Here is a 26,065-nt window from a genome sequence, read left to right on the forward strand (position 1 = left end):
CAGCCATGGGCAGCTAACACAGACAGGCAGCCATGATAAAGTCCAGATAAAGTGAGATGAGACGTGGAGAGAGAGGGACAAATCCACTCCCTGCATACAGTACGCCCAATTCAAGACAAATATAGACGCTCTACTAGGTCACCTATATAAAATTGGTTGGTAATTTTCAACAATCCTACAACACTTGTTCTTTCTGAATTTCCAGAAATAATGCAGTGACCCATATGATTCTATCTCCTCTGTAGAAAATCACTTTGACCTATTTTAATGTAATGTAGTCCATGTTCTTCTTTCTGCCTTTTACGATACAAATGAATGAATAAGATGGAACCAAAGAACACATTTTGACATGTGTTTGTACAGTATATACATTATCCAGGGACATTCCCAAAAAGTTAAATTAATAAATATTTCATTCATCTCCCTGCATGAGTCTGGTTAATACTGTATCGGGTTAGATTTGGTGGGTAGGTGGTGCTTTAAGCTTGAGATAACTTTGTGTTGCATCTTCAAATGTTGAAAGGCAACTTCCTTCTCTTTTCACAAGGCAGTGTTCCTCAGCAGTAGCAGGTTATTCAAGAATGTCAGTATATTGTTTTGGTACAATTTGTCAGTCAAGTTCTACAAATTCAGTTGTGTTTGTGGTGGAGGTGCAGAGCACCTGCTTATTTAATGCGTCATTGTATGCTAATGGTGCAAACAAGTGGTTGAGGTAAGAGTAAGGTCCTGATCAGCAAAGTGCAGAAGCCTGAGGTGGCTTTTTGTAATTTTGGTCAAGGAGAGTACAGCGTTTTGCACCCTGCTTCTGTGTTTTCTTACCAGGAGTTTGCAGGAGTGGCATGACCGTCTTGAGTTAAAAAAATAAATGAACTCACAGCAGGAAAGCGCCCAGCTTCATTGGTGTTTATTTTCTCATTGTGGTGACCTTTGCTGGATACCCTGAACATTATGATTTTATTATTCCTGCAAAGCCTGCATTTGCCGAGCTCACCCCCGTGATTACCAGAGTAGATGGTAAATCCAGATTTAGAAGATGATTGCCAGTTATTGTCTGTATAGTGAGGGATAAGGTAGCAGTTCACTTGGAGGCTGTGATGGTAGATTTATTTCAGCTTCAATTTCTTTTTTTTGAACTTTTTGAACCTATTTTTTGTTACTAAAAAGCAACCTTTTAGCATAGACTCCCGCCCACACATGTTATATTGCACATCATCCCATTCAACGGTTTCAGTGTCACACAATGCCTTTTCTTTTGCTGATGGCACATTCATAAAAACAGAAAGGAATACATCTTTTTTTTGAAAAGTAGAACATCCAAAACAACCAACCCAGTGTCACTCCCTGTCGTAAGTCACGTGACTCACGTGAGTCCCTAGTCACGTGACTTGATGGTCACCTGCTAGTAACATATCACATCCAGGACCATCTGCGCTGGCGCCTCGCAGGGATGTGTGCTCTCCCCACTGATCTTCTCCCTCTACACCAGCAACTGTAGCTCAGCAGACCAGTCTGTTTAACTCCTGAAATTTACAGACATTTGCAATAATCCATTTATCTGCACATCCGTCACCGTGTGGTTTGGATCTGCCACGAAACAGGATAAGAACAGACAACAAAGTACAGTCAGGACAGCAGAGAAAATCATTGGTGTCAGCTTGCCCTCCATCCGGGACGTATACACCTTGAGCGTCAGGAAACATCACTGCGGAACCCTCACACCCCGGACACAACCTGTTTCAGCTTCTCCCCTCTTGGGCGCTACACAGCCTAGTACGCCAAAACAACCAGACACCAGAACACTTCCCACAGGCTCTCACAGATCACTCTGTAACCCGACCCGCCAGATGGATTGTTACACAGAACAGTCTGAGAAACTATTTAGGAAAGGGCAGGCACTTTAAAAAAAAAAAACTACTAGGTGATTGGATGAACCATCTGGCAATCATTCTCTTGCCGAAGCCAGTCGGGAGAGGAGCGAAAACATCTATTCCATTGATAAACGCCTGCAGGACTGCTCTTTGCTCTTCTTTCAATAAAGCAATACTCTCCAGTTGTGATATAGCTGATGCTTTTGCAGCATGCGTTAACCTTGCAGTGGGCACCATTGTTGTTTTGAACGAATAGTTCTCTGTGTCGCCGTACACACACCTAAAACACGCCCTGAACAATAGGCACTTGGGAACGCTTGCACACTGCGATGGTGTCGCTATCGCTTTTGGGCGTGACTTCCGTGTGTCTACATTGACAGCAATGGACCCTCCGGGACACCTGAGTATTTCATACATTAGTATTTGTCATGCGCTTTTGTCCAATGGACCAATGAGTGCAAAGATTTGAATCAAGCGTGTTAATATCACGATCATCCTTATTGGCATTCTCTAGAAATTGTGCAAGACAATTCCTTAATTTGCAAAACTCAAATTTGTAAATGAACATGGACAAATTGACCTTTATTAGACTGCGTAGTCTTACATTGATCGGCCTGGAAAATAAAGGAATCATATCCTGATAATAAGTGTTGATGAAAAGCTGTTGTCTGCTTATTGTTTTTCTCACGGGGCCTTCTCTGTCACTTTGGTACACCCTTTATGCTGTCTAATAAACACCTTGGTTTGTTGTTCCTTTTAATTAATCTCTCTAATACAAATTAGAAAAACAAAAGCATTGCAGGGGAAGATGTAAGAGGCTGTTACGAATACCAATGACTGCCCAGCTTGATTTCTTCTACAGGAAATTGTTGTATGAAAAGTAAATTGTTTTGAAACTTTCTGCATCATGTGATCAAGTAAAGAAGTGATGCTGAAAACCCAAGAGATAAAGATGCAGCACTTTTAAAGTGTCTGCGTGTTTTTGACTGAAGCGATCCAGAAGAGAACAGATGGTTGATGGCCTGCCAGCACATGACGGTGGGTGCCAGCGGATGGCGATTAAAAATGGTGTAAGGTGTATTGGTGTATCATTTGATGTTAGGCAAACTAATGTAGAAGCCAGCTGTGCCAAAGGGATCTGTGGGTGAATACAAGACATACTGTAGGCATAACCATGAGCATGACTCTCATTTCTGCACGTATTTCCCGGGTGCTAGACTCAGCCAGCCAAATGTGATTTGGCTCTTTAGGGGCACTTGGTGATGCTAATAAGGCAATAGGAGATGATTACAATTCATCTCTCACTCATGATCTTTCCAGGGAGAATAGGGTTATTCCACTAAGAGCATGCCGAGAGCATTAATGTATGCATCTGACTCATCGACTTCATTTGTGGCGTCAGTGTAGAAGTACAGGTCGTCCGGCAGTTTGCTTGTGAAAAGACACACCTGATGAAAATGAATCTTAGTTTCGCTACAAAGCAGCCCCTGCACCTGCTAACGTCCATTACAGCTCGCAGTCCGACACTGAGGATTGTCCCGAGGCAGAATCGGTTACACAGAGAGCATTGATCAGGAAATATTTCTTGGAACGTACAAACAGGCTCACTAACAGATCTGGGTTGTGCTCGAACCATAAAATACATTCATCCTGTCCAATCGGTTCTGTAAAAAAAGAAGCATTCATTAGTGGCAGCCTATGTAAGGATGAATCAGAAATCAACATATAGACACGGTTAAAAGGACACAAAGTTGTACATGTAGGGTAACATTTAGTCAACTCCTTTGAATAAACTAGTGTTTTGTTTTTTTCTTGTGGCTTGATGACACTGCTAAGCCGGGTCAGGGATTTCAGCTGCTCTGTTGTAAAGACAGAGCAGGAAGAAAAGAAAGAGAGAGAGGATGCATGGTGGATATAAACAGATTCCCATGGCTCAAACTGTAAACCGTGGCCATGCTCATCAGTACTTACCTCTATTATACCTCCTTCAGACCAACATAATGAACTGTGTGAAACCAGCCTTGGCGGTCCATCTGAATGGATCAATGCATCCACATCTGACGAGCCGACCTCTTGACTTGGTTGTTTCTGACACTACTTTGATTTTACGAACAGGAATGAGCCTTTCTATTTGCTGTTACTGAGGTGTAAATGACGTTCATAAAGATTGAAGATCGCAAACTTAGTGCTTTTATCTCAAGGTCTCTCTTTTAATGCTTTCCGTAACCACTTCTGTGGCTTTTTCCTGTGTACAATTGAACGCAACACCATGAACGCCTTGGAGAAGAGCTGCAAGTGTGCGCCATTATCCACATTTTCAGATTCATGTGTGATGGCAGACAGACAGAGATGGCACCGTGTAGCCTTTAGATGCATGTGGACAAGACTTTGTGCATACTGTACTAGTTCATTTGAAGCACAACAAAACCTTTATTTACTACCGCAAAAGATTATAGGAGAGACAGACAGAGAAGAAATATAGAGGAAACTCTAAAATCAAGCAACAGAGTGTAAAATAGGAAACTGAAATGAAACTGCAAGTACATTCTTTTGCAATTCAGTTGAGTTCTATGGTTTGGCACTAAATACGAAGGAACTACAGCTTCAACCATCTCTTTCAGACACCCAAGGATTATCCTGTAATAATATACAGTATAAAAGGTAAAATGCGGGTTAAACTAACTTTCAGTAAAGCGCGTCATATGCGTGTCACCTGTAGGAACGAGCATTAATATTAATAGCTTAATGCAGTCAGATGGCGTTTTGTATGCTGTAACTAATGAACAGTTCAGAGGGCTTATGCATATTCATTCTTCAAAGGCATGCCTTTGAAGAATGAAAGAGACACATGTACTTAAAAATAGCATCAGTGCTGCTGTCTCAGCTTTCATACTATCATAGACAAAGACAAAGAGTTACTCAAACTGTGTTTTCTCTACTGCTGAACCACAGCAAAGGGAGGTAAACAATAAGGTGCTACTCCCCCTCTCCCTCTCCCCAACACAGTGAAGAGTTGAACAGTGTAAAGAAGAACAGAGGCACAGATTCAAATGGCAACATATAAAAAATGTATGTTGGAGACAAACAACAGGCAGGTAAAAAGTATCTGTGAAGGAAGTGACAGTTTGCTGCCGGAATAAAACTCTCGATGTATAAAAAAAAGTCAAAACTGATTTTTCCCCCCGACAGAGCTAATGGAGACAAATCTCACAGTCTGACTCCACGCGGTCCGTCTTCATGGCTTACATTTCTTCTAACAGTGTTACACATTTTTATTGTTCGAGGGAAGAAGTGAAATCTGAGAGTGTAGGAAAGGGAGGAAAAGAGAATTAAAAATGGGTTAAATAGCGTAGGCAGGAAGAGGCCTCCTCTCTCTTATTACCACCTGAAGAAAGGCCACTGCCATTAGATTGAAATTTAATTTACGAAATCGGGTTTTAATGCAACTGTTCACCAGCAGCCCATTCGAAATACGCTTTCTGTCAGTGCATTTCCTGAGGGCCTTTTAATTGGGCTAATGAAGAAAGCTGCTAATGGCTGGGTTTATCTCTGGCAGCACTGGTGACATTTTATCAAGGCATGGTGGTTTTGCAGGCATTGTTTAAGCTCAGTGTGTAGCACTGTGTAGTTGGCGAGGAAAAAGGGCAAACGATGAAAAAACGTGGTGGGAACAATGTGGGTTTGAGGATAATAGATGATTCAACTTCATTCGAGATCAAATTTAATTATTTTTGACACATAATTATATATTATATATATTCTTTTAAACACCGGGCTCATTGCTACTCTGCATTTTGTCTCAGGCTCTATAAGTGATGGAACACCTACATGACCTGAAGACTTCAGAGGAAGGTTCACTTCGTGAACAAAATATGCATACCATTTGAATAAACACACACACGCGCGCGCGCGGGCACACACACACACACACTGTATGCAGATAGAGACAGTGATGTGACATTTACCTTCATCAGTTATCATCATCTTGACATTGGTACATCAAACCTGCTGTTTAATAATGAGCTGCGGTCGCCTCCTGACTAATGAATGGTTCTGACACTCGTGTCATTCCCTCCTGTCAGAGATAAAGGTCAGAGGGAAAGTCAAAGAGGTTGGGGCCGATGTTTATACATGGATAGACTACACGATTATACCGAACAAAGCTGACATATTGAAATAGCAATACCAAATGAAGGGCATCGTTAAACTCTGACAAAACCCTATGACAACAGTCAAGTCAAAAGACGACTAAAGGTCCTCAGGGCCGTCATCTGACAGTATGACTTATGATTTATTTTGCTAAATGATTCAAGTACGGGTGGCATGGTGCCTCAGTGATTGTCAATATTGGACCAAAGCAAGAGGATAAGAAAGCTTTCATTACTGTTTGCACCCTGATGCACTGGGAACCTATCCAGTGTGTAAATACAATAATCTGTTGAACATATTCTCCGTTAATTGTGTGGTTTTAACACGCCCATTACAATTTCTTAAGTCCAAGATTACCTCATCAAAGTCCTTGATTTGTCAGACAAACAGTTGAAAACAAAAATGTTTAATTTTCCAAAACATAGGACAAAGAAAAGCTTCAAATCCTGATCTGAGTGTGAAGCTAAATCAGTAATGTTTGTCTTTTTTGCTTGAAAAAATTGAATTCATTGATTGCTAAAATAATTGCCAAGTACTTCAATCAACTATTCATTTCAGCTTTACTTCCAGTGCTGGATAAAAAACTTCCCAACAGACAGTTTCTGCTGTTTCTTTCCTTTAGAACGAGAACTACGAGAGACAACATGAAATTAGGTTTTTTCAAGCTATAATTGTGAAAGTATAATAGTGAAAACTACTATGAGTGATATCGTTGTCACTTCGAATCAATCCTTTGCTCTAAAACTTTCATTATCTTCCATCATAATTTCCCAGTTATCTAACACTGTTAATTGACAACACAATGATGCAGGACAGTTGTATGGCACAGGGACTTGTTGATGAAACGTTCGTTCAAACACAAGTCTCTAAAGGAGATGGCTGCAACACCTTTTAAATGAAGAATAACACTACAAACTGGGGCGATGTGTGGCACATACAAACACACACAATCCTACAGTTAATAGTCTTAATTACCTACAATTATATATCTAAGAATAATATGTAATCTGTGCTCCTCTTTCACATTTGCCTCAACGGTCCGTCTCTGCTCTGAGCACAGTTGAATGAAGTCCAGAATAAAAGGTTGAGAACGCACACCTTTATTCCGTTTCACCGAATTGAATTCATTTCCGTTGAATTCAAACCGTGCTGTCTGTTTGGGATAAATGACCTAACCGACATTTCAACCGTCTCCAGCCTGGCCCCTTTAATACGTCTCTGACGAAGCTGCCCAACGCACGGGTTCCCTTTATTGTAAACAACAATGAAGTGTGATATTTGAAAAAACACAGATGCACCACCGGTGAACTGCGAGCCACCAATCATTCGTAGTCTGTACCCGAAGCGGCTTTTGAATCCCTCCTTCTCATCCCACCTCTTCAAATCCATTGGCTGCCAGAGGAGCAGCGACAGTGTTGAATGCACCATGCGGTGTACGGACTTCAGTCAGTGAGAGGAAGCGTTCTGTGTGCTTAGGGCTGTGTTACGTGCAGGGAATACTAAATAACCACTGTGCGTATATATTGAAGAAAATCACCCTTTTTATTCTGACAGCTACAGACAGACTTGTGCCTGAATGCGGGGCTGTTTGCTGACCACCTCCTCAGCAGCTGTCTCTCCGTGAGGACTTTGACTGCGGGACGGCGGACAAGGACACAATGCCACTCCGGGAGTCAGTCACTCAGCGGTGTTTCGGGACAGGGTAGACAAACACTGTCCGCCTTTTTAAAATATCCACTTTGGATCTACCTTTCTACACATCTGGATTTTTTTCCCCCCTTCTTCTTCTCCTCCTCATAGAGTACAGTTTTCCGTTTCTGAAGAACGGTGACTCACTGCAGGCAGAAGGCGAGCCGCTGCATCCTAATCAGACAGCGGAGAAGACTTCAGCTCATTGACATTACAGTCATACTTTTCTGGAGCACTTTTTTTTATTTCCACTGCGCCGCACTGTAGCCTGTGCGTGCAGCAGCGGAGGCTTGTCGCTTTTTCCCTCCTGCGCGGCGAAGGGAAAGAGGAAACGGGCGGCTGCCCCACTGAAGTGGTTATATGGGATGAAACTCTCCCTGAGCCCCGGCTGCAACTGACTGTTTTGGGTTTTGACAGTTAACCTCATATATCTTTTTTTTTTTTTCATTTTGGACTATTTGGCACGCGGTAGTTTCTTTTGGTAAGTTTTCGTTTTGTCCTTTATGTTCTTTATGTGCTGTGTGATTCTTCACTCGAAGCCCCATCCGTCTGTTGCTCATTTCCAAACGGTTGTTATTTCGCATCCCTGTGCATGCGGAAGCAACAGCTTCTTCCAATGACAGTTGAATCTTGCAGCGAGAGCGAGAGAGACACGGAGGGCACCAGTGGCGAGAATTACACGGCTGTGCTGAGATGCTTGGCAGCTCATTTACGATTTTTTTTTACAAGGCTCATTGTAAATATCCGGATTATGCGGATTTGTTAATGCGTGTAAGAGGCTCATTTTATACACACTTATTCAAATAGCCGCCGCGATAGACCGTCTTCAGTTGTACGCCTGCAGTGTGACCACATTATTAAAGTTGCCCTGTTACATTTTCAGTCGACATTCTCGAAATGTGCCGTCATCAAGCCAGGGTCAGGTCGTGCATTGCACATCAGAGATAGCTTTTTAAAACGGCATCCTGTCTATAATGGTATGGTGTAAATAATCTACAAGGGGACTCATTATTTCCCTGATCTGTGCCGCGCCGAGTGTCTTCCCAAGGTTAACTAATTGACAAGCTTCCCCCATAATTGTGGAGATGAATTACACATGAGCACTGTTTCATTTTTGGCTCCGCGGTGGATCTGATTTCTCACTGGCAGTATGGTTGGTGTACCTTTTAGTGTGTTTTTATTTGGGTGACTAATTGACACATATATATATATTATAACAAATATATTTTTTCTGTTTTCCTTCTTAGGTGGCATGACTGAACACTTACAATGACTATTCTGTTTGGAGACTGGATCGCGTTTATTGCTCAGATGAGTCTGGGCGCTCAGCTGAATATAAATTAGGTGTTCAGCACCACAGATTGCTGGAAGAGAGAGACAGAGCAAAGACAATCCACAAAGACGAATGCCAAGGCCTCGCATGATGAACAGAACTCTTTATTTGATCCCGATTAATAGAAACACCAAATTTGAACAAAATATCAACAGGTCAAAGGAGGCGTAAACACAACACAGATTATAGCAGCTTTTACGGAGTGGGGATGTATCTTTCTATTTTCTTTTTCCTCCTGTTATGGGCTCAAGCCCTGACATTGAAAAACTTGAATTACTCTGTCCCGGAGGAACAGGGTCCGGGGACAGTGATTGGGAACATTGCCAAAGATGCCAGACTCGGACTCGATCAGGTTGGGCCGGGAGGACAGGGTAAGAAAGCCAACTTCAGGGTGCTGGAGAACTCAGCTCCGCATTTCATCGACGTGGACCCCCAAAGCGGACTGCTGTACACAAAGCAGCGCATCGACAGGGAAATCTTGTGTAAGACAAACCACAAGTGCCAGCTCTCCATGGAGGTGTTTGCCAATGACAAGGAGATCTGCATGATCAAAATAGATATTCAGGACATTAACGACAACTCACCCATCTTCCCCTCGGATCAGATTGATATTGAGATTTCTGAAAACGCAGTGCCAGGGACACGCTTTCCCCTGACCAGCGCCCATGACCCAGATGCAGGGGAGAACGGCCTGAAAACCTATCAAATAACACGCGATGACTACAATCTCTTTTCCTTGGAGGTAAAGTCCCGTGGGGACGGGACTAAATTCCCAGAATTAGTTATTCAACGGTCATTGGACCGAGAAGAACGAAACCATCACACCCTTATTCTGTCAGCCACAGATGGGGGGGAATATCCTCGGTCAGGTACCATGCAGATAAATGTTAAAGTTATTGATTCCAATGATAACAGCCCTGTGTTTGATCAGCCCACGTATGTTGTGGAAATTCCTGAAAATTCACCTCCAGGTAAAGTGGTGATCGATTTAAACGCCACTGATCCTGATGAGGGTAACAATGGACAAGTAGTCTATTCTTTTAGTGGCTATGCCCCAGAGAGAATCCGGGAGCTCTTTTCCATAGATTCCAGAACAGGGGTCATAAAGATTCAAGGTGAAATCGACTACGAAGAGAGCCCAGTTATTGAGATTGACGTCCAGGCAAAGGATCTAGGTCCCAATCCAATCCCAGGTCATTGTAAAGTCACTGTTAAAGTGCTGGACAGGAATGATAACTGGCCGTCTATAGGCTTTGTGTCTGTGAGACAGGGAGCCATCAGCGAGGCAGCACCTCCAGCCACCGTCATTGCTCTGGTCCGTGTCACAGACAAGGACTCAGGCAGGAATGGGCAGCTTCAGTGCAGAGTACTGGGTAATGTCCCTTTTAAACTTGAGGAGAATTATGAAAACTTCTATACTGTGGTGACAGACAGACCGTTGGACAGAGAGGTGCAGGATGAGTTCAATGTCACCATTGTGGCAAAAGACAATGGCATTCCTCCTCTAAACTCCACAAAGTCCTTCACTGTGAAGATTCTGGATGAGAATGACAACGTTCCTCGCTTTACCAAGTCCGTTTACCTTCTTCAAATACCTGAGAACAACATCCCTGGGGAGTACCTCGGTTCAGTTCTGGCACATGACCCAGACCTCGGCCAGAACGGCACAGTGTACTACAGCATAGTCAATTCCAATGTGAGTGGGGGTGATGTCAACACCTATGTCAATGTGAATGCTGCTAATGGAGCCATCTATGCAGTGAGATCTTTTAACTATGAGCAAATCAAATACTTTGACTTTAAGGTTCTTGCTCGAGATGCAGGATCTCCACACCTGGAGAGCAACGCTACAGTACGCATCAGTGTTCTGGATGTCAATGACAACATCCCCGTTATAGTTCTGCCCCTGCTCCTGAACGACACCGCTGAAATCCATGTGCCGCGCAACGTTGGTGTTGGCTACATTGTCACCACAGTGAGGGCGGTGGATAATGACTATGGCGAGAGTGGGAGGCTCACATATGAGATCTCTGATGGTAATGAGGAGCACCTCTTTGAGATTGATCCAGTGACCGGGGAGGTGCGAACAGCCCACCCATTCTGGGACGATGTGAATCCCATTGTGGAGCTGATCATCCGAGTATCTGACCATGGCAAGCCAACGCTCACTGCCGCCGCCAGGCTCTTCATCAAGGCGTCCAACGGACGTCCTCCAGATGGACTGCCTCGCACAATTGACAATCAGAACTGGGACATGTCCCTTCCTCTTATTGTAACTCTAAGCATCATATCCATCATGCTTCTGGCAGCCATGGTGACCATAGCAATCAAGTGCAAGCGAGAAAACAAGGAGATCCGTACCTACAATTGTCGCATTGCAGAGTACTCGCACCCTCAGCTCGGGAAAGGCAAGAAGAAGAAGATTAACAAGAACGACATCATGCTGGTGCAGAGCGAAGTGGAGGAGCGGGATGCCATGAATGTGATGAACGTGGTAAGCAGCCCTTCCTTGGCCACCTCTCCTATGTACTTTGACTACCAGACACGCCTGCCACTCAGCTCACCAAGGTCAGAGGTTATGTACCTCAAGCCCACTGCCAATAACCTCAGCGTGCCCCAAGGCCACGTGGGATGCCACACCAGCTTCACAGGCCCAGTCACCAGCACTACAGACACACCTACTAACCGCATGTCCATCATACAGGTAAGATAAATTGCACTCCTCTCCTTCACCGTTATGCCACCATTTCCACGTCACAACCCTCAGAAAGCTCCCATTTTCTATGTCAACATTTGACCCCTGTTTTGTAAAATGAAAGAAAAAGAAGATAAGGACAGGCAGAGGCAGAGAGGCCCAAGAGCATAGAGGGAAAAGAAGGGAGGGAGGGGTGAGCATTGGAAGGATTAAACCGTCATTCTGGTGCTCTCATAGAACAGAGCCAGTGACATCCACACAAATCAGTTGTGCTTGAAATATGTCAGGGCAGGCTTTTGAAATCCGTTTTCATGTAGAAATTTTTCATTCATCGCTCAATCACTGTCGTTTCAGTCTTGAGGAACAAAGAGTTTAGCCTGCGGTTATAATCAGGTACAAGTTGTTTTTTCGGACCAATTCCATTTTAAACTACATTAAAAAGCCCACATAATTATATGTATGAATTATATTTCATGTTAATGTGATAGGAACTAATAACATATTCAGATAGATTTGCACAACAGTTATCCAATGCAATGTTTCACTGCATTCATAGCTGCTGCTGATTTGAAATGCCCATCCCTAAAACGGCATTTAGAATAACAAATATAAAACATGTTCCCACAAAGTTAAACTACGTGGTATATTTTGTTGACCTCATAGAAACGGCAGTACGACCTGCTGGCATACTCGTGTATATATATCCAGTATAAACACAAACAGTGACAGATGCGTGTTTACTGTATGAAGCCACCATTCAAACTCATTTCACCATCGAAGTCTAGAGCTCCTCCTGGTTAATTCTGACGATTTTCTTTTTAATCCCAGAGATTAGCAGATTGTACCTATTTTCAAAGCTTCTTTACGTGTCTTTGTGTGGAGTACTTGGCTGTCTAAGCCTCGAACGTGATAACTTCTGTGTCTTCAGCCTTAAGCCCATTAAAAGTCTGTCGTGTCAGAGAAGGATTAAGGCCTGCTTAAGACAGTGGTATGTTACACGAGGGATAATGGGCAGCTGATGTTTACCTATTCACATGTAAAAATATATGTTCCAACTATATTTGCTAAAAATATGAAACAGTACGTGTTTTTAATTATCATTAGGTTCTGCATATGGCCTTTAACTCTTCGGCACAATTGGAGAATGACATTCCTTTCCGTTACATCCCAATGGACCGTAACTATCAGTCTCTCCATTCGGCTCTCTGCTGTGATCTCGATCCCACTCTTTGCGCTGGACGTGGATGTGACGATGACTGTGATCAGATGTGACGTGTTCCCACCAGGGAGGAAGGCCACTGTCTGTTGTTCCCACTCACGGTCTCAGCCATGCTTCTATTATTATGAGCCAGTTGCAAAGGGCAAGGGTGAAAGAAAAGACCGTTAAGGCTTCCTAATGAGAGGGACAATTTAATTGCTGGCCTATTCTGCAGGCTGTTTCCCTGCTAATGCAGTGATGATGCCTGATGATGTGTGAGGGTGTTGCACAGCCATTTTGTGCACTTACTTTTCTCACCCGCCCGTCAGACTGTCAAAGGGAAAACAAGCAAGAGCAGCAACAACACATCCCTTAGTGTCTTGTTTACAGAGGGACCCCTTGGCATGCAGGGTGCTCTATTGTATTATTCAACAGAAACCTGTGTAGAGGGAGATGGCCTGAGGCATTAAGTTTCCTCAGAATCTGAACAGAGGCATATCACTTTCCTACCCCCCCCTCCCATGCTTTTGCCTCCTCTCTCTGTTCGTGTCGACAGTAAGTAACCTGAGTCAGAGGAGAGTGGCTATGGGAAAAATGTCAGGAAACAAAGACAGAATTCCCCATCCATCGATCCCAAGGCCTCTCAGCCCATCTGTCACTACAGTTGCCACGAGGAGGAGAGGCTGAATAGGAAAAATAAATAAAGGGATGGATGAAGAGGGAGAGCATATCGCCCGCCCAGTCAGTCTCACAAGGGCACCTTAGCGCTGCTGTCTTCATCTGCATCTAGTGGGGCTACTGTAGCTGCCAGCAACTCCCAGACTCTGCACACTGCTGCTGGCCTCTAATGATGTTTTATAGTGGTGCACTGGTGGACAGTCTGGGCTTGGTCTCGAGCTGGGAGAGGGGAATGATATGAACATATCAGCAGAGCTCTGCTGGGCACCCGGCCCGGTGGTGAGCTTCATTTCATCTCTTAAGAGAGTTCCTGGGATAAGGGGATGGATGATACGTAAAGATGCCTAATTCCGCTTAAGGCGTTGGCTAAGGGAATTACTTAGTGTGGAATCAAGGTTAAAACCAATCTGCTGCAAAATTCCTCAATGCTCAGGAAGAAGGGATTTCAGTAAATTGCTCCAAAGAGCGAGCCTGCACCCACTCTGTCTTGAATACCTTTTAGGATTTTGTCCCACATTGTGTTTAGCTCCAGCAGCTGTGCCAGGCTGTAGCCCACCGACTGGTTCATAAGTTTCTCTGTCGCTTTCTTTCCCACCTTTTTTCAAGACGCTGCCCTCATTGTTACCAAACATGCACAGACTCCTGTGTTATTACTTTTAAATGGCCCACAATTTATCATATTGATTTGTTTTGATAAGTTTTGAGTGTGGTCATTTGAATCACCACGAAACTCTAATTAAACCGAATCCTGTCTCGGTGGGAGACCATCCGTGTTAATAAGGTGCAGGTGGTACAGAGACAAAGGGGGAAAGGCTATAAAAGCTGCCTTTAGGTGGCGGCATTCTGCCTTGTGTTGGGAGACATTGAGATGAGGGTGTCAAGGAGAAAGGGGGCTCTCGTCTCTGCTGACTAGACATTGTCACTTGGTAGGGAGGCTGCTGCTGCTCGAATGAAAAATGTCAGACATGAATACGTGGAATATAGATTACTTTTCTGGATTTGCCTGCATGACACTATTTCATTAGAAAGATTTTTAATGACAATCACTGAAGCAGACACGGAAATCCTTGATATGTAGAATGCGCACACATTTCTGCATATGAACTCGAAAAGCAAGGCGGATTTGTCTTGTAACAATTGATAACAAACCAAGGTCTTTGATGGCGTTCTGAAAATCTATGCCATATCATATTGAGTGACTTTAAGGTATGACCTTGATGATGTAAGTGGTGCGTATACAATCTGAGAGATAAAATGTTCACTCCTTTTGATCTGTTTAGGTTGAGCATGTGCATGCCAACAATGTAGCTGGAGCAGATGTTGAAAATGGGTGCTTCCAGGAATGGTCATACTCTGCATAATTTAGGGAGATTGTATGTATGTGTGTGTGTGTGGGTGTAACGTCATTGTGTATTCCAGGCATGTGATTTAAGCCTTTAGCTGGCAGGCTCCGTGACAGAGCCCCTCTCTTTTATGAGCGGGACAATCTTGCATTTGTCCGAACCTTGAAACACCCTTCCTCCAAGACACACACTCACGCACACACGTAACCGGGCTTGGGTTGTTTTTAAGGATTCCACTGACAAGTCTTATCAAAGCCTCTGCTGTATATTGTATTGAAATTGCTCCCACACTTCAGTGGCCACTGAGGTAATGAATAGGAAAGCGCTCTTTATTTCATTTCTCTCCCTCTCCCTTCATCTTTAGATAACTGCTTTCCTCTGGAGCTTTCTATCGAATGAGTTTGGTAAACCTGTATGCACTGAAGCCCGCTTGCTCACAGGATTGAGCAGCTCAGCAAAATCAGTCTCAACAGTCATTTATAGGAATGAGAGACAGTTCAAGTAGCCATGAGTCATTTGTGTACTTTTGTCCCCCAGTTGAGCTCTCCTGAGCCACGAGGCCAGATTTGTTTTAGTTGAGCATGCCAGTACATAAAAAAATTTGAATTATCAACTTGCCTTCGGGTGCATCTTCAAATTTCCACAAATAAATCTGTTGCTACTGTACATAACACTACATGCTGACATTCTGAATTATTAATAGGCAGTTTCATTCTTTGTCTCCCGCAAGCTAGTGTGATAGAAACCACTTAGAGGAGGCGCAGTCAGACCACAGAATGTTGCACTGGGGGTGAACAGTAAATTAAGTGACCCCTGTTCAACCAAAATATAGACATTTTGTCAATGAATGTTTCCTTTATTAGCTGCTATTAGCGCTATTTGAGTTTGCAGAGGGGCTTGTTTGCACAACACAGCAGCTATATTTGCATCCTCCTTCATTAATAAATCATAACATTTAACAAATCAGAGGGAAGCGGAAGATGTCACGATAAACATCAGAGGTCTCTCGCTCCACATTTGTGAACATGGAGGGGGCAGGGCACGGGGTAAGTGGGAAACAGAAGCTATCTACTTTCTAATATGAGCAGCATTTGAGTATTCATGTACTTTTCCAGGGTCTGTTTGCACTTTGATGATGCATGAGAGAAAGTGGGGATGACTGTACTAATGTCAAGGAGACCATTCTCCTCTCTTAACATTGACATTTTCAAGAAAAACGGTAGAAATCTTCTCTGGTAGGAATAAAACCCACTGATATGTTAATATGTAATCTTTAACCTCACTTTTAATGTTTTCTTTGGTCACCGTTTCCATGAAAAACATTAAACGGAGCCAGGCTGGAAATTCTTCAAAGATTTACACAAGTAATAGTTAATTTGCAGAGTACCGGGGAAATGTGTTTGAGATCGGGGGCAGCTGTGGAAGTGAATGTTTTATTCTCAAAAATCCTACTAACCCTGCTAAATATTTAAATATATATATATATATAATCATGACTATGCCCACCACTAAACACAAGTTCCCCCTTTAACTTATAAATAAATTCAACAGGGTCAAAATATCGATAAATAAATAGATTGATAAACTGAAGACAATCATGTATGTATACATTACAATGGTCTCATTGCCCAGCTACTAGAGGTCCTTTCAGCCAGCTGTTCATTTGGAAACAGCACTTATCTCTGTGGCATAATTTCATTATTTTAACAGACTTCCCGATCTGGCAATGCAGGGAAACAAAGCGATTTTTTTTTTTTTTTTCAAGTGTAGTAAAAGAGACAGGATATGAGAAGTGGACCTCTGTGATACTATCCAGATTGGCCGGACACATTAAACCAATTTGCGTCATTCAATAAGAAGCAGCCTATTGGAGACGACACGGGCACAATACTATATTGTCATTGGACCTTCGCTCTCGAGTTATTGTGCGTTTGTGTGTGCATGAGTCTGTTTGTGATCGCTAGGAAGTGGATGATTACAACTTGCAATAATTTACTGGCACCAGAGCTTCAAAATATCATGTCATGCTGTCATGTCATTTAGTTGAGTAGCAAGTGCCATTGTTAGCGTACTTTAGCTTCCATAGCCGGACTGGCATTTAAAGTGGTTTCAGATCAAGTCCTATCAGACTTAGTAATTACTTTTCTATTGTGTTCTAACACGGCTCTCTGGAGCCTGACTTGTGTAATTTGCCAGTCATTTGTGTCTGTTTGTGTGACAGTGTTTCTTGTTTTCGTGACCCCGCTGATGCTGCTAGTTGCCCATATTTCTGTTCAAGTGCACGCCTACGTTAGGTGAATCTGTGCATTGCATACCCAATCCTTTCATTGTTTTCTCTTTCATATAAATTCCTCCAATACACACAGCATTTTTGTAGAGGGAAAACACGATTGCGCCAAAAATTCTGTGCATGGGCCGGTAGATTTTGGAGCATTTACCTTGGTGCTGCTGGCATTGTGCTCATCAAACAACTCAGGCACAAGGAGCCAACCCAGCATCAACAGAGGTCACAAAAACAAGAGAACAAAACATAACCTTCACAGTGGAGGAATCTAAGATTCAGCTGCCATGTCTGTGCGCGCGCTCATGTACGTGCACGCGCACACACACGCACCTGTGCTCCAGCTGTGCTCTGAAGCACCGGTCTCGCTGGTTCTCTCAGATTGGAATGGGCTTCCCTGTGGGGTCCGCCTGCCCCCTGAGGGCTGTTAGATCCCTCCTGGGGTCTTTTAGACTTAAGGTTTTGAGCTGCAGGGTGCCGGAGCTGCAGCAATAGATGGGGCTATATATTAATGTGTGTGTGTGTGTAGGAGTGACCTCACAGTAATGTGCACTGCGATGCGCAGCACACAGAGGGCCACATTGGCGTACATGGCACGGCGATGTATTCTTTGAAGCGCCAGCAGCTGGGTCTCCTTGCTGTATATCAAACACTTTCAAAGTCAAACAAACTGGAACTCGCTCTGCTGTGTCTTGGCGCCAGTCCAACCCGCGAGAGCTTTTATTTCCGCCACATCTTCCTTCACTGTGCCCCCTAGGCATGTGCGGTAGAAACACGCTGCTCAAAGAATGAGTTATGTGAATCTGTTCTCACCTTCCATCTCATTAGTATAAGAGAAATGATTTCTCCCTTTCTCCCCGAGTCTCTCTCTCTCTCTCCTTGTCCTTGCCTTCTACAGTTCAGCACTTCTTCAGCTTCGTCAGTAATGTGATTAATTGATTGGAGGGATATACCATGAAAACCATCAAATTTTCTCTCATTTCACCGAACTACATGTCAAAACAAAGCCGCTGTTAAACGGGCTTCTCTTTCCCCATACATTGCAGTCGCCAAATCCGGAAGCAACGGTTTGCTTTGCCATCCCAAACAATGTAATCCTGCCAGTGTATCTTTGTGTGTTTGTGCGTGAGAAGATCCGCCACTCTAATAGGAGAGATCCCACTGTCTCCACTGTTCCTGCTTCTATCTGTAGCGCAGTTTGACATCGGACTCCCATGTCTAAAGCCCTGTGTGTCTGAGGGGAATTGACAGCCACTGTGTTCTGCAGTGGCTGTTATGTGTTTGTGGCAACGGAGTCGGCACTCTCCGATGTTATTGCCTAAACAAAAGGCCCACTAAGTGGCGGGCACACAACATTTGTCATCAAACGTTTGACTTTGTCTGCTCTTCAGAGTGCTGATGGCATAATGAAATTGGTATATTTGGCCGATTGTATCTTTTTCTGTTGTACTCAATTGGCCCCTCGCTGGGTTTATGTCTTAGAGGAGAAATCTTTTTGGGGCCTTTAGCATTCAGATCAATTGCTGGTTTGCGCCGTTCCTTATTGATTTTTCCTCTCGTTGGTACTGAAATACTGTATTTCATTATCTATCGCTCTGAGCATTGTTTAGTAAAAAATAAAGAGAGCGAGGGCTCGCTCGCTTTCTTCCTTGCTTCCTCCTGCTCTTGCTCTGACTCTCTCCCATTTTCGGATTCCCTTTCTTTCTCTCTGGTCTTGTCATCTCAGATAAGCGATGCAATTGCTCATGTTACTGACGACCCAAGCCAAATTCATAATGATGAGATTATCTTGTCAACAGTACAGAGTGTATATGTCTGCCGTATTGATCTGCGCGCAGTCTTAATAAATGAAGTTGGCTCAATGATAACACTGCACAGATCTTGCAATTTGTAGACTCTCAACACTGCTAAGATGATGAATGAAACTTGTGTATTCTGCCCTTCTCATATTTCTTCCCTTCTAATCTCTTCCTCTGGTCTCCTAGTTCCAGATTGATGGTGTAAAACAGCCCCTCTCCCCACACACATTGTCTGAAATTCGTCCTCGTTGAGGTCAAGTTGACATGCTGAGTCGATGTACTCCCAGGTGGAGAGACATGGGTGCTGCTGTGGGGGGAGCCAATCAGATGGACTACAGGGAGAGCGGGGTGGAAAAAATGACTCGCGCCGGAGCTTGGGCCTGAGTGTGTCTTAAAAATGACTTCGGTTTGAAGGGGGGTTTATCAGTGCATTGAAGAGAAGGTCAGCAGGGTTTAGAGCTTGAGATTACGTGTGATTGTTTCTTCTCTGGGCTAGCTGATTAACGCTAAAGCTGTTCTGACAGATACTTAATGCACCACAGACACACTTAAAAGAGACTCTGTGCAACTGGCGTCCAACACTTTGACAACAGAGCATTATCCTGAAGCCTTGACTGTCAGTTTTTACCCAGGTGTGTGGACACGATCCTTCCTGTCTCATATTCCTCCCTTTCCCACCGCCTCCTTTGCCTCTATACCTCTGACCTCATACATATACAGCGGATAGGTCACCTTGAAGTGAAACTACACACAGTCCATGTGTGCGTGTGTGTATGTATGTGTTTGCTTGGAGAGACACAGAGGGAGAACCTAGGTGTGTGTGTGTGTGTGCACTTGTGCATGTATTGATATTAGACATACAATATGTGTGCTTGCATTCTGTGTGTTTATGTTTGTGTGTTTATATATCTGCGTCTGGCCTCGGTTCTGGGCTTGGGGGAACTATCTAAAATCCTTTCATCCACGGAACGGCTTTTTTTTTTCTTCCATCAATTCAAATAGAATCATTTTTATCTTTTATTGTTTTTGTTCACAAGCCCTCAGCTTCTGTCTTTATAAACCTGCAAACCAGACCACATTTATGGATTGTTTGTTTCAACACTAAATTGTAAAATGCTTGTTTCAGTGGTCAAATTTGATATAAATGTTGGATAAGAGAGCTTTAAAATATCAGTATGAAAGTTTGTTAAAGATGAGCTTCTAACAGCCAGAAAAACAAGTTTATGGCACTCCATATTTAGGATGCAAGACGCTGAATTTCTGAAAAACTTAAGAGTATTGCTTTTAAAAGCAGAATGAGTAGGGTTTAAGTTGCGGCTTGGTGTTTCGTCTTGCCATATTTCCCCAGAAATGTCCGGAACACAGCTAAAAATACAGGAATCAGGCAGGGTCATTCTGCCTTTAAATGTTGTTATAGGCTTCTTGCTCAATAAGCACACTACATCTGTGCTTGTTTGTTTGCATTCATGCACGTCTGTCTTAAAATGTACAGTGCGCCTGTTACCTCTGTAACAGCTTTGGATTTTTGGGCTGAGTTGGCTTTGGATTAATGAGGGTGAAGCAAGGTCATTGCTGACTCAAGACTTCAGTTGACAGCAAAGTTGTTGTAACTATCGATGAGCAAGAATGAATAGTAGCTTACACACCGAGTTAACATGCTGCACCTTTTCCTTTCTTTTTACTCTTTTCCCCACAGTTTCAACAGTGTATGCATAATTCAACAATAATTCAAGAAAACTCCTCTCTCTCTCCCACTCCTTATTCACTTTCTTTCCCTTTATCAATTATCATAAAGTTTTAGAAATACATGTGTTGACTACAACCATATAGCTTTCTTTGTCTTGTTCTTATCAGATAACCCTTTTTAGTTCCACCTGCAGCCCTTTCAGGGGATTCTAACTAGAACCCAGCATAAGAGGTTATACTTTCATCGAGAACACACCCAGGTTTCCTTATGATACTCCTAATGGGCCAGGGCAGCCCACAACAATCACACTTCACAATCATCATTTTTGGGGCTGTGTCGACGGGGAGGATCTACAAACTAATGCTTTCAATAATCCTTGATGATCTCTATCTTCCAAAAGGGGTTCTTTGAATGAAAATGGTTCGTAATGAAACCATTAGTCTTACAAAGAACCCTGAAAAGAAAATCAAAGCAGTGTACTTCAGAAGCACATGGTTCTTGGTTGTACCTCAGCCCTTCAGGAAGATCCCTTATTTCTAAGCGTATACCCAGACCAGCTGGTTATATGTGTCTACACAAAACTTCCCAAGTAGTGAGGGAAAACAATACTGCTATTTTAAGAGAGCTACCAAACTGTTGTGTTAGGTTTTTTTTTTTTTTGTATTTGGATAAATATATATACCAAAAGCCACATTTATCTTTTACTCCTGGGGCTAAACTGCCACAGAAGTGGATTGTGTTGATAGGAGTACAAATGTGCAGTCTTGTGTTGCCCTTTCTCTTCAGAGCAGAAACATATTTTTTCTCTGAGACCTACTGCTGAATAGTCAGCTAGGAACTACAAACATACAGAAGTAATATTGCAGAAATAATTGCAAATATAACGGGGCCTATAATACTTGAGTTATATTAGAAAGAGGAGTACTTCCTGCCCTTTTCAACTGCAGACCAGTGGGGGGGATAAAGATGGGGTCACAACCTCTTCCACTCAGACTCTTTGTGTCTAGTACACTGTGACTTAGAATGTGTTTTTCATGTCTGGTGTATTGTTGACTGCCAATGCCTGAACAGGCTGCCTCATTATATTGCACTGCATACATTATGTGACTGCACCTCATAGTAATGGCTCAGGAGTAACACACGTACACACTGTCCCAGACACCAGTGAATTCGTGTCATTAAATATACATGTGTGCTGTTCTCCATTGTGTCCTGCTGGTGAAAATTATGACTTTATTATTTTCCTTTCTTATTTAAAAAGCAAGATCTGAAAATATTGTTGATTTTTATTTTTGATGGAGAAACATGCCAAGAGATAATTAGTTTATAAAGCTGTAATTTACAACACAGAACCTCTTCATTACTGGGAGATATGGCATCATTGACCTGTTTTCCACTGTCACCCCTTATTTTGATATATTTAGAAGTGGTGGAGATTGGCAAAGTAAAGGTCACGAAGCCACGAGCACCACGTCCCTATTACTTGTTGCAAATCCAAAACTGCTGTATATCGGACAATAGAGCAGCCTTAAAACAAACACCCTAACCTCTGGATGTCACAAAGACAGTGAAACTGTATAATTGTTGACATAGTTTGGGGGATTGTAGCATATACCCATTCGATCATTTGAATCCTATGGTTAAGAATCACTGCTATAGAGCCTGTGTGTTTCCAGCTTATTGTAATCTTTACCCGAGGGGATGTTGGTCAACATCATAATGCTCTATGGATAATGTCGTCCTTTTTTAGTTAGATAAGATGATGCATTCAATAATAGCTTAATCAGTCCATTAATAAATCAATTACATGGAAGAAAAACGGATTACGATATATTTTTTATAATTTGTCCTAAACCGATTATGCTGTTTTACTTCTGAGCCATTGTGTTCATGCAGGATTCAGTTCAGCCCGTCATTTGATTCCTCATGCATCATGAAATAGGCTAGACTGTATGATATCCAGCACCTGTAATGCTATGTGTGTGTGTGTGTGGACTGTGTAAGTGAGAGAGAAAAACATGTTCAAGGATATGCACACTCTCAGGAGGTTTGCATCTTGTTTTGCATTTTAACAACGCTTTGTTGACCAGCTCTCCTCTCCGACTCAATGACAGACATTATTACAAAAGATAAATGTAGCTCTTTTTGCAAACCCCCCCCAAAAACCCACACAGACAGACTCTCTCATAGCTGCTTAATAAGGAACAGTGTGCAGGATTCAGGAGGGTTTACTGGTAGAGACAGAATATTACATTCATAACTATGTTTTAATCAGTGGATAATTACTTAATACTAATAATTAACTTGTTTGAGCCGTCTATATACATAGCGAGTGAGTCCCTTCCATAGAGTCATAGTCATATAGCCATGTTGCGCCGCCAGGTTTCTGCAGTAGCCCAGAAAGGACAAACCAAGCACTGTGCTCTATCGAGGGCCTTTCCCATTTTTTACCTTAACTGAAGGCCTCCGTAGTTCCCCGACACCTTTGGAAAATGAGGGGTATTCAGTTGGCTGCAATTTGAAACTTCACCACTAGATGCCACTAAATCGAACACACTGGTCCTTTAAAGGCAACTCTAGCTATCCCACTTATACATAATGTAACTACCTTAGGAATTTGACCAAAGTAGTCATTTGTAGACAAAAGAGAAAATTATAACTATGCTTGCTCGGGGTCTTCCTCAAAAGGAATACTAAAGTAGCAGTAACCGCAGAGGTTGAAAGAAATCTGCTTTGAAGTCGTGTCTCGTCTCTCTTGATGAAAAGAGGCAAGCACAACCACCTCAGCCCCCCCCCTGCCGTGCATCCATTTTTTCTGTCTTTTCTCTTTTGTATTTCACCTATCGAGGATTTCAGTCCCCTGCCGAGTGTGTGCTTAGAATGTCAACTATTTCATTTGTGTGCCTTTTTCTCACTATATGAAGTGGCTATGTTGAGACTGAGGGTGATGAAAAAACAGAATAGTTGTGCCACAAAGACAACTTGATGCTTTCCACTAGGCTGCTAATATACATCTCTAATGGCACTGTATGGTCAGGCAAAATAATAGGCAATCATTGTGAGTGGGTCCATATTAATTATGAATAGTGTGTCTTTGCTCTTGAGCAGTGAATACGCAAGTTACAGGTCATGCTTTTTTTGCAACTGTATGTAAAAGCCTCCAAAGTGCTGCTTAGCCCTATTTAGTAAAGGGAAACAATAACCTCATTGCTAACCAAATGAACACAGCAAAATAAAAAGAACGTGGGTATGAATCTTGGCAAAGTGATTAACAAGATGAGACGATGAAGTTGGATTAGAGCTGACTGCTTCATAATAAGCCGGCAATTCTTACAAACAGCCCATAGTACTTCTACAATAAACACTGTCACAATATGTCAACTCAGTGGAAAGTCTAACACATGTGTGGATGGGGGCTTCTTTATTCAGCTTGAGTGGTATTTAGATTTGTGGTACTGAAGTCTAGTTCAGCATTAGAGATGGGGAGGAGATGAGAGACCTGACCCTACGAGAGATACTTTAAACTACTTATCACCAGGGATGGGACAAATAATCGATGCAGTCTGGTACAGTCTGCAGTGATATGTTATTATTACACTGGCACAAACTCCTCAGCATGATTTCTTGCCTTACTGAGGTACGTTCTTCCTTTCCTGCAGACATTTCTGAAATATTCCATGGTAGATAGTGTCCTATCCATTAAAAATGAAAAGCAACCTTTTCATAATGCCAGACATTGTACATGCATTAAGTCCATTTAGGGCCATCAGTCACATGGAGTGTCAGCTCACTCATTCATGTGACAGTTATGGTTACCAGCCATCCTGTGACAAACATTGTGGTATAGAGGAAAATCAACAAAACGTATGCAGGTGACTCACTGTAGCCAATCATTCTGCACAAAACCCTGCGGCAAGGGCTTTTTCATCTTCTGTTGTGGTGAGACCAGTGAAGAGCATTTGAAGTCAGTCAAGGCACCCACTGGGCTTTACAGATACCAAGCAACAGGAGACGATTAATTCTTTATCTCAAAATATTCCATTAACGAGGGCTGTAACTCAACATAAAATACCAGTTGAATACGCAGGTTTCAGGGTCAGGTTCCAGTATGTTTTTCCGTACAGCTAGGAAAACAAAACACAGAATTTCTTTTCATTCATTTCTGAAAACACTAAATATCGGCCCATGGGCCATAAATCAAAGTAAAATAGATGGATGGGTCTAAGATCTCCAGCTGAAACTAACAGAACTAAAAAGCTGTACGGTTCAGTTGAGTAACCCAATAGAAAACTGGAGGTGTGAATGCTCCTTTGCTGGTAAATTCTCTGGACTGCAAAACCAAATCTTTTATCGTCTTTTTCTTAACTTTATCCAGCGCATGCATGCTCAGTTCCATTAGCTGCACTTGGTCACACTTGGGAGATGCCGGTTTAACTACCATTTGTACCTTTGTCCACAACACAACTCATCAGGGAACCTTGGAAAAAGTACATTTTTCTTTTTAATTAGTTATTTGTCGGTGGACATGTTTTTGAACGAATTGGTGCACAGGTTGCACTATTTGTACCTGTCTTACCACATCTTTCTTTTCAGGATAATTGTGTGCGAATGATGTGGTTCAAATACAAATCATCCAATATTAGCCATTTATATTTGTCCTCTAAATAAATCAGACTTTTTGAGACAAATTCATTTTTTATATTTTTGGTGGATGACACATAAGTCCAAGTGCAGTACACCATCTCATTGACAACAAGGGATGCTTTTTACCCTCAGACAAACCACTTCCTCATCACATGAATATGATAAAGGAATTATAAAATACTTCGATTACATAAATATTAAACAATGCCCAAACCATCCAATGTCACCTTGAAATCCAAACTTGTCTCCAAGTCAAGTCTAACGCTCGTTTACGATTTAAGTACCGTCCAGAATCATTAGCAAGGTGTCCATCTGGACTGATAAGACCTCACCGTGACTGAAATCTGTCTAGTCTCCATTTACCGCCATCAGTGGCACTTCCTTACTTCTCAGGAATTCACTTGGACCTGACCTCTTGTAAGTTATTTGGAAGATAGTGGAGGATATTTAGCAGGCAGTAGACTGTGATGGCTTTAAGTTCACTTAAGCCCATTGATTGATTGCTCTGTTATCTCCAGGACGATGTATAGGACCAGCTAATTAGATTTGATCACTTACAATTGCTACTCAGCCACTAGGTAATCAATGCAGTCTAATTATTGTCTCGTTTCGCCTCCCCTTTTCCCTTACTTCCTTTATAATCCTCTCTGTTTGCCGTTTTGCTCACCTTTTTTTCTTATTTCCTGCTCATGCGGCATCCC

At 42.6% G+C, this 26,065-nt stretch overlaps 1 protein-coding gene across 1 annotated transcript in view; it reads left to right on the forward strand.

The window, feature by feature from the left end:
• Positions 1-9,247: 9,247 nt before the first annotated feature.
• pcdh17 (protocadherin 17) overlaps positions 9,248-26,065 on the forward strand; it is a gene marked incomplete at its 5' end in the record, with an annotated part of 48,239 nt that continues 31,421 nt past the window's right edge. The window contains one exon of the mRNA XM_079295185.1: positions 9,248-11,743. Coding sequence (XP_079151311.1) covers positions 9,248-11,743 — 2,496 coding nt within the window. The remainder of the gene's footprint in view (positions 11,744-26,065) is intronic.

Source organism: Melanostigma gelatinosum (genome assembly GCF_949748355.1).
Source record: "Melanostigma gelatinosum genome assembly, chromosome: 2".
Classification (NCBI taxonomy): domain Eukaryota; kingdom Metazoa; phylum Chordata; class Actinopteri; order Perciformes; family Zoarcidae; genus Melanostigma; species Melanostigma gelatinosum.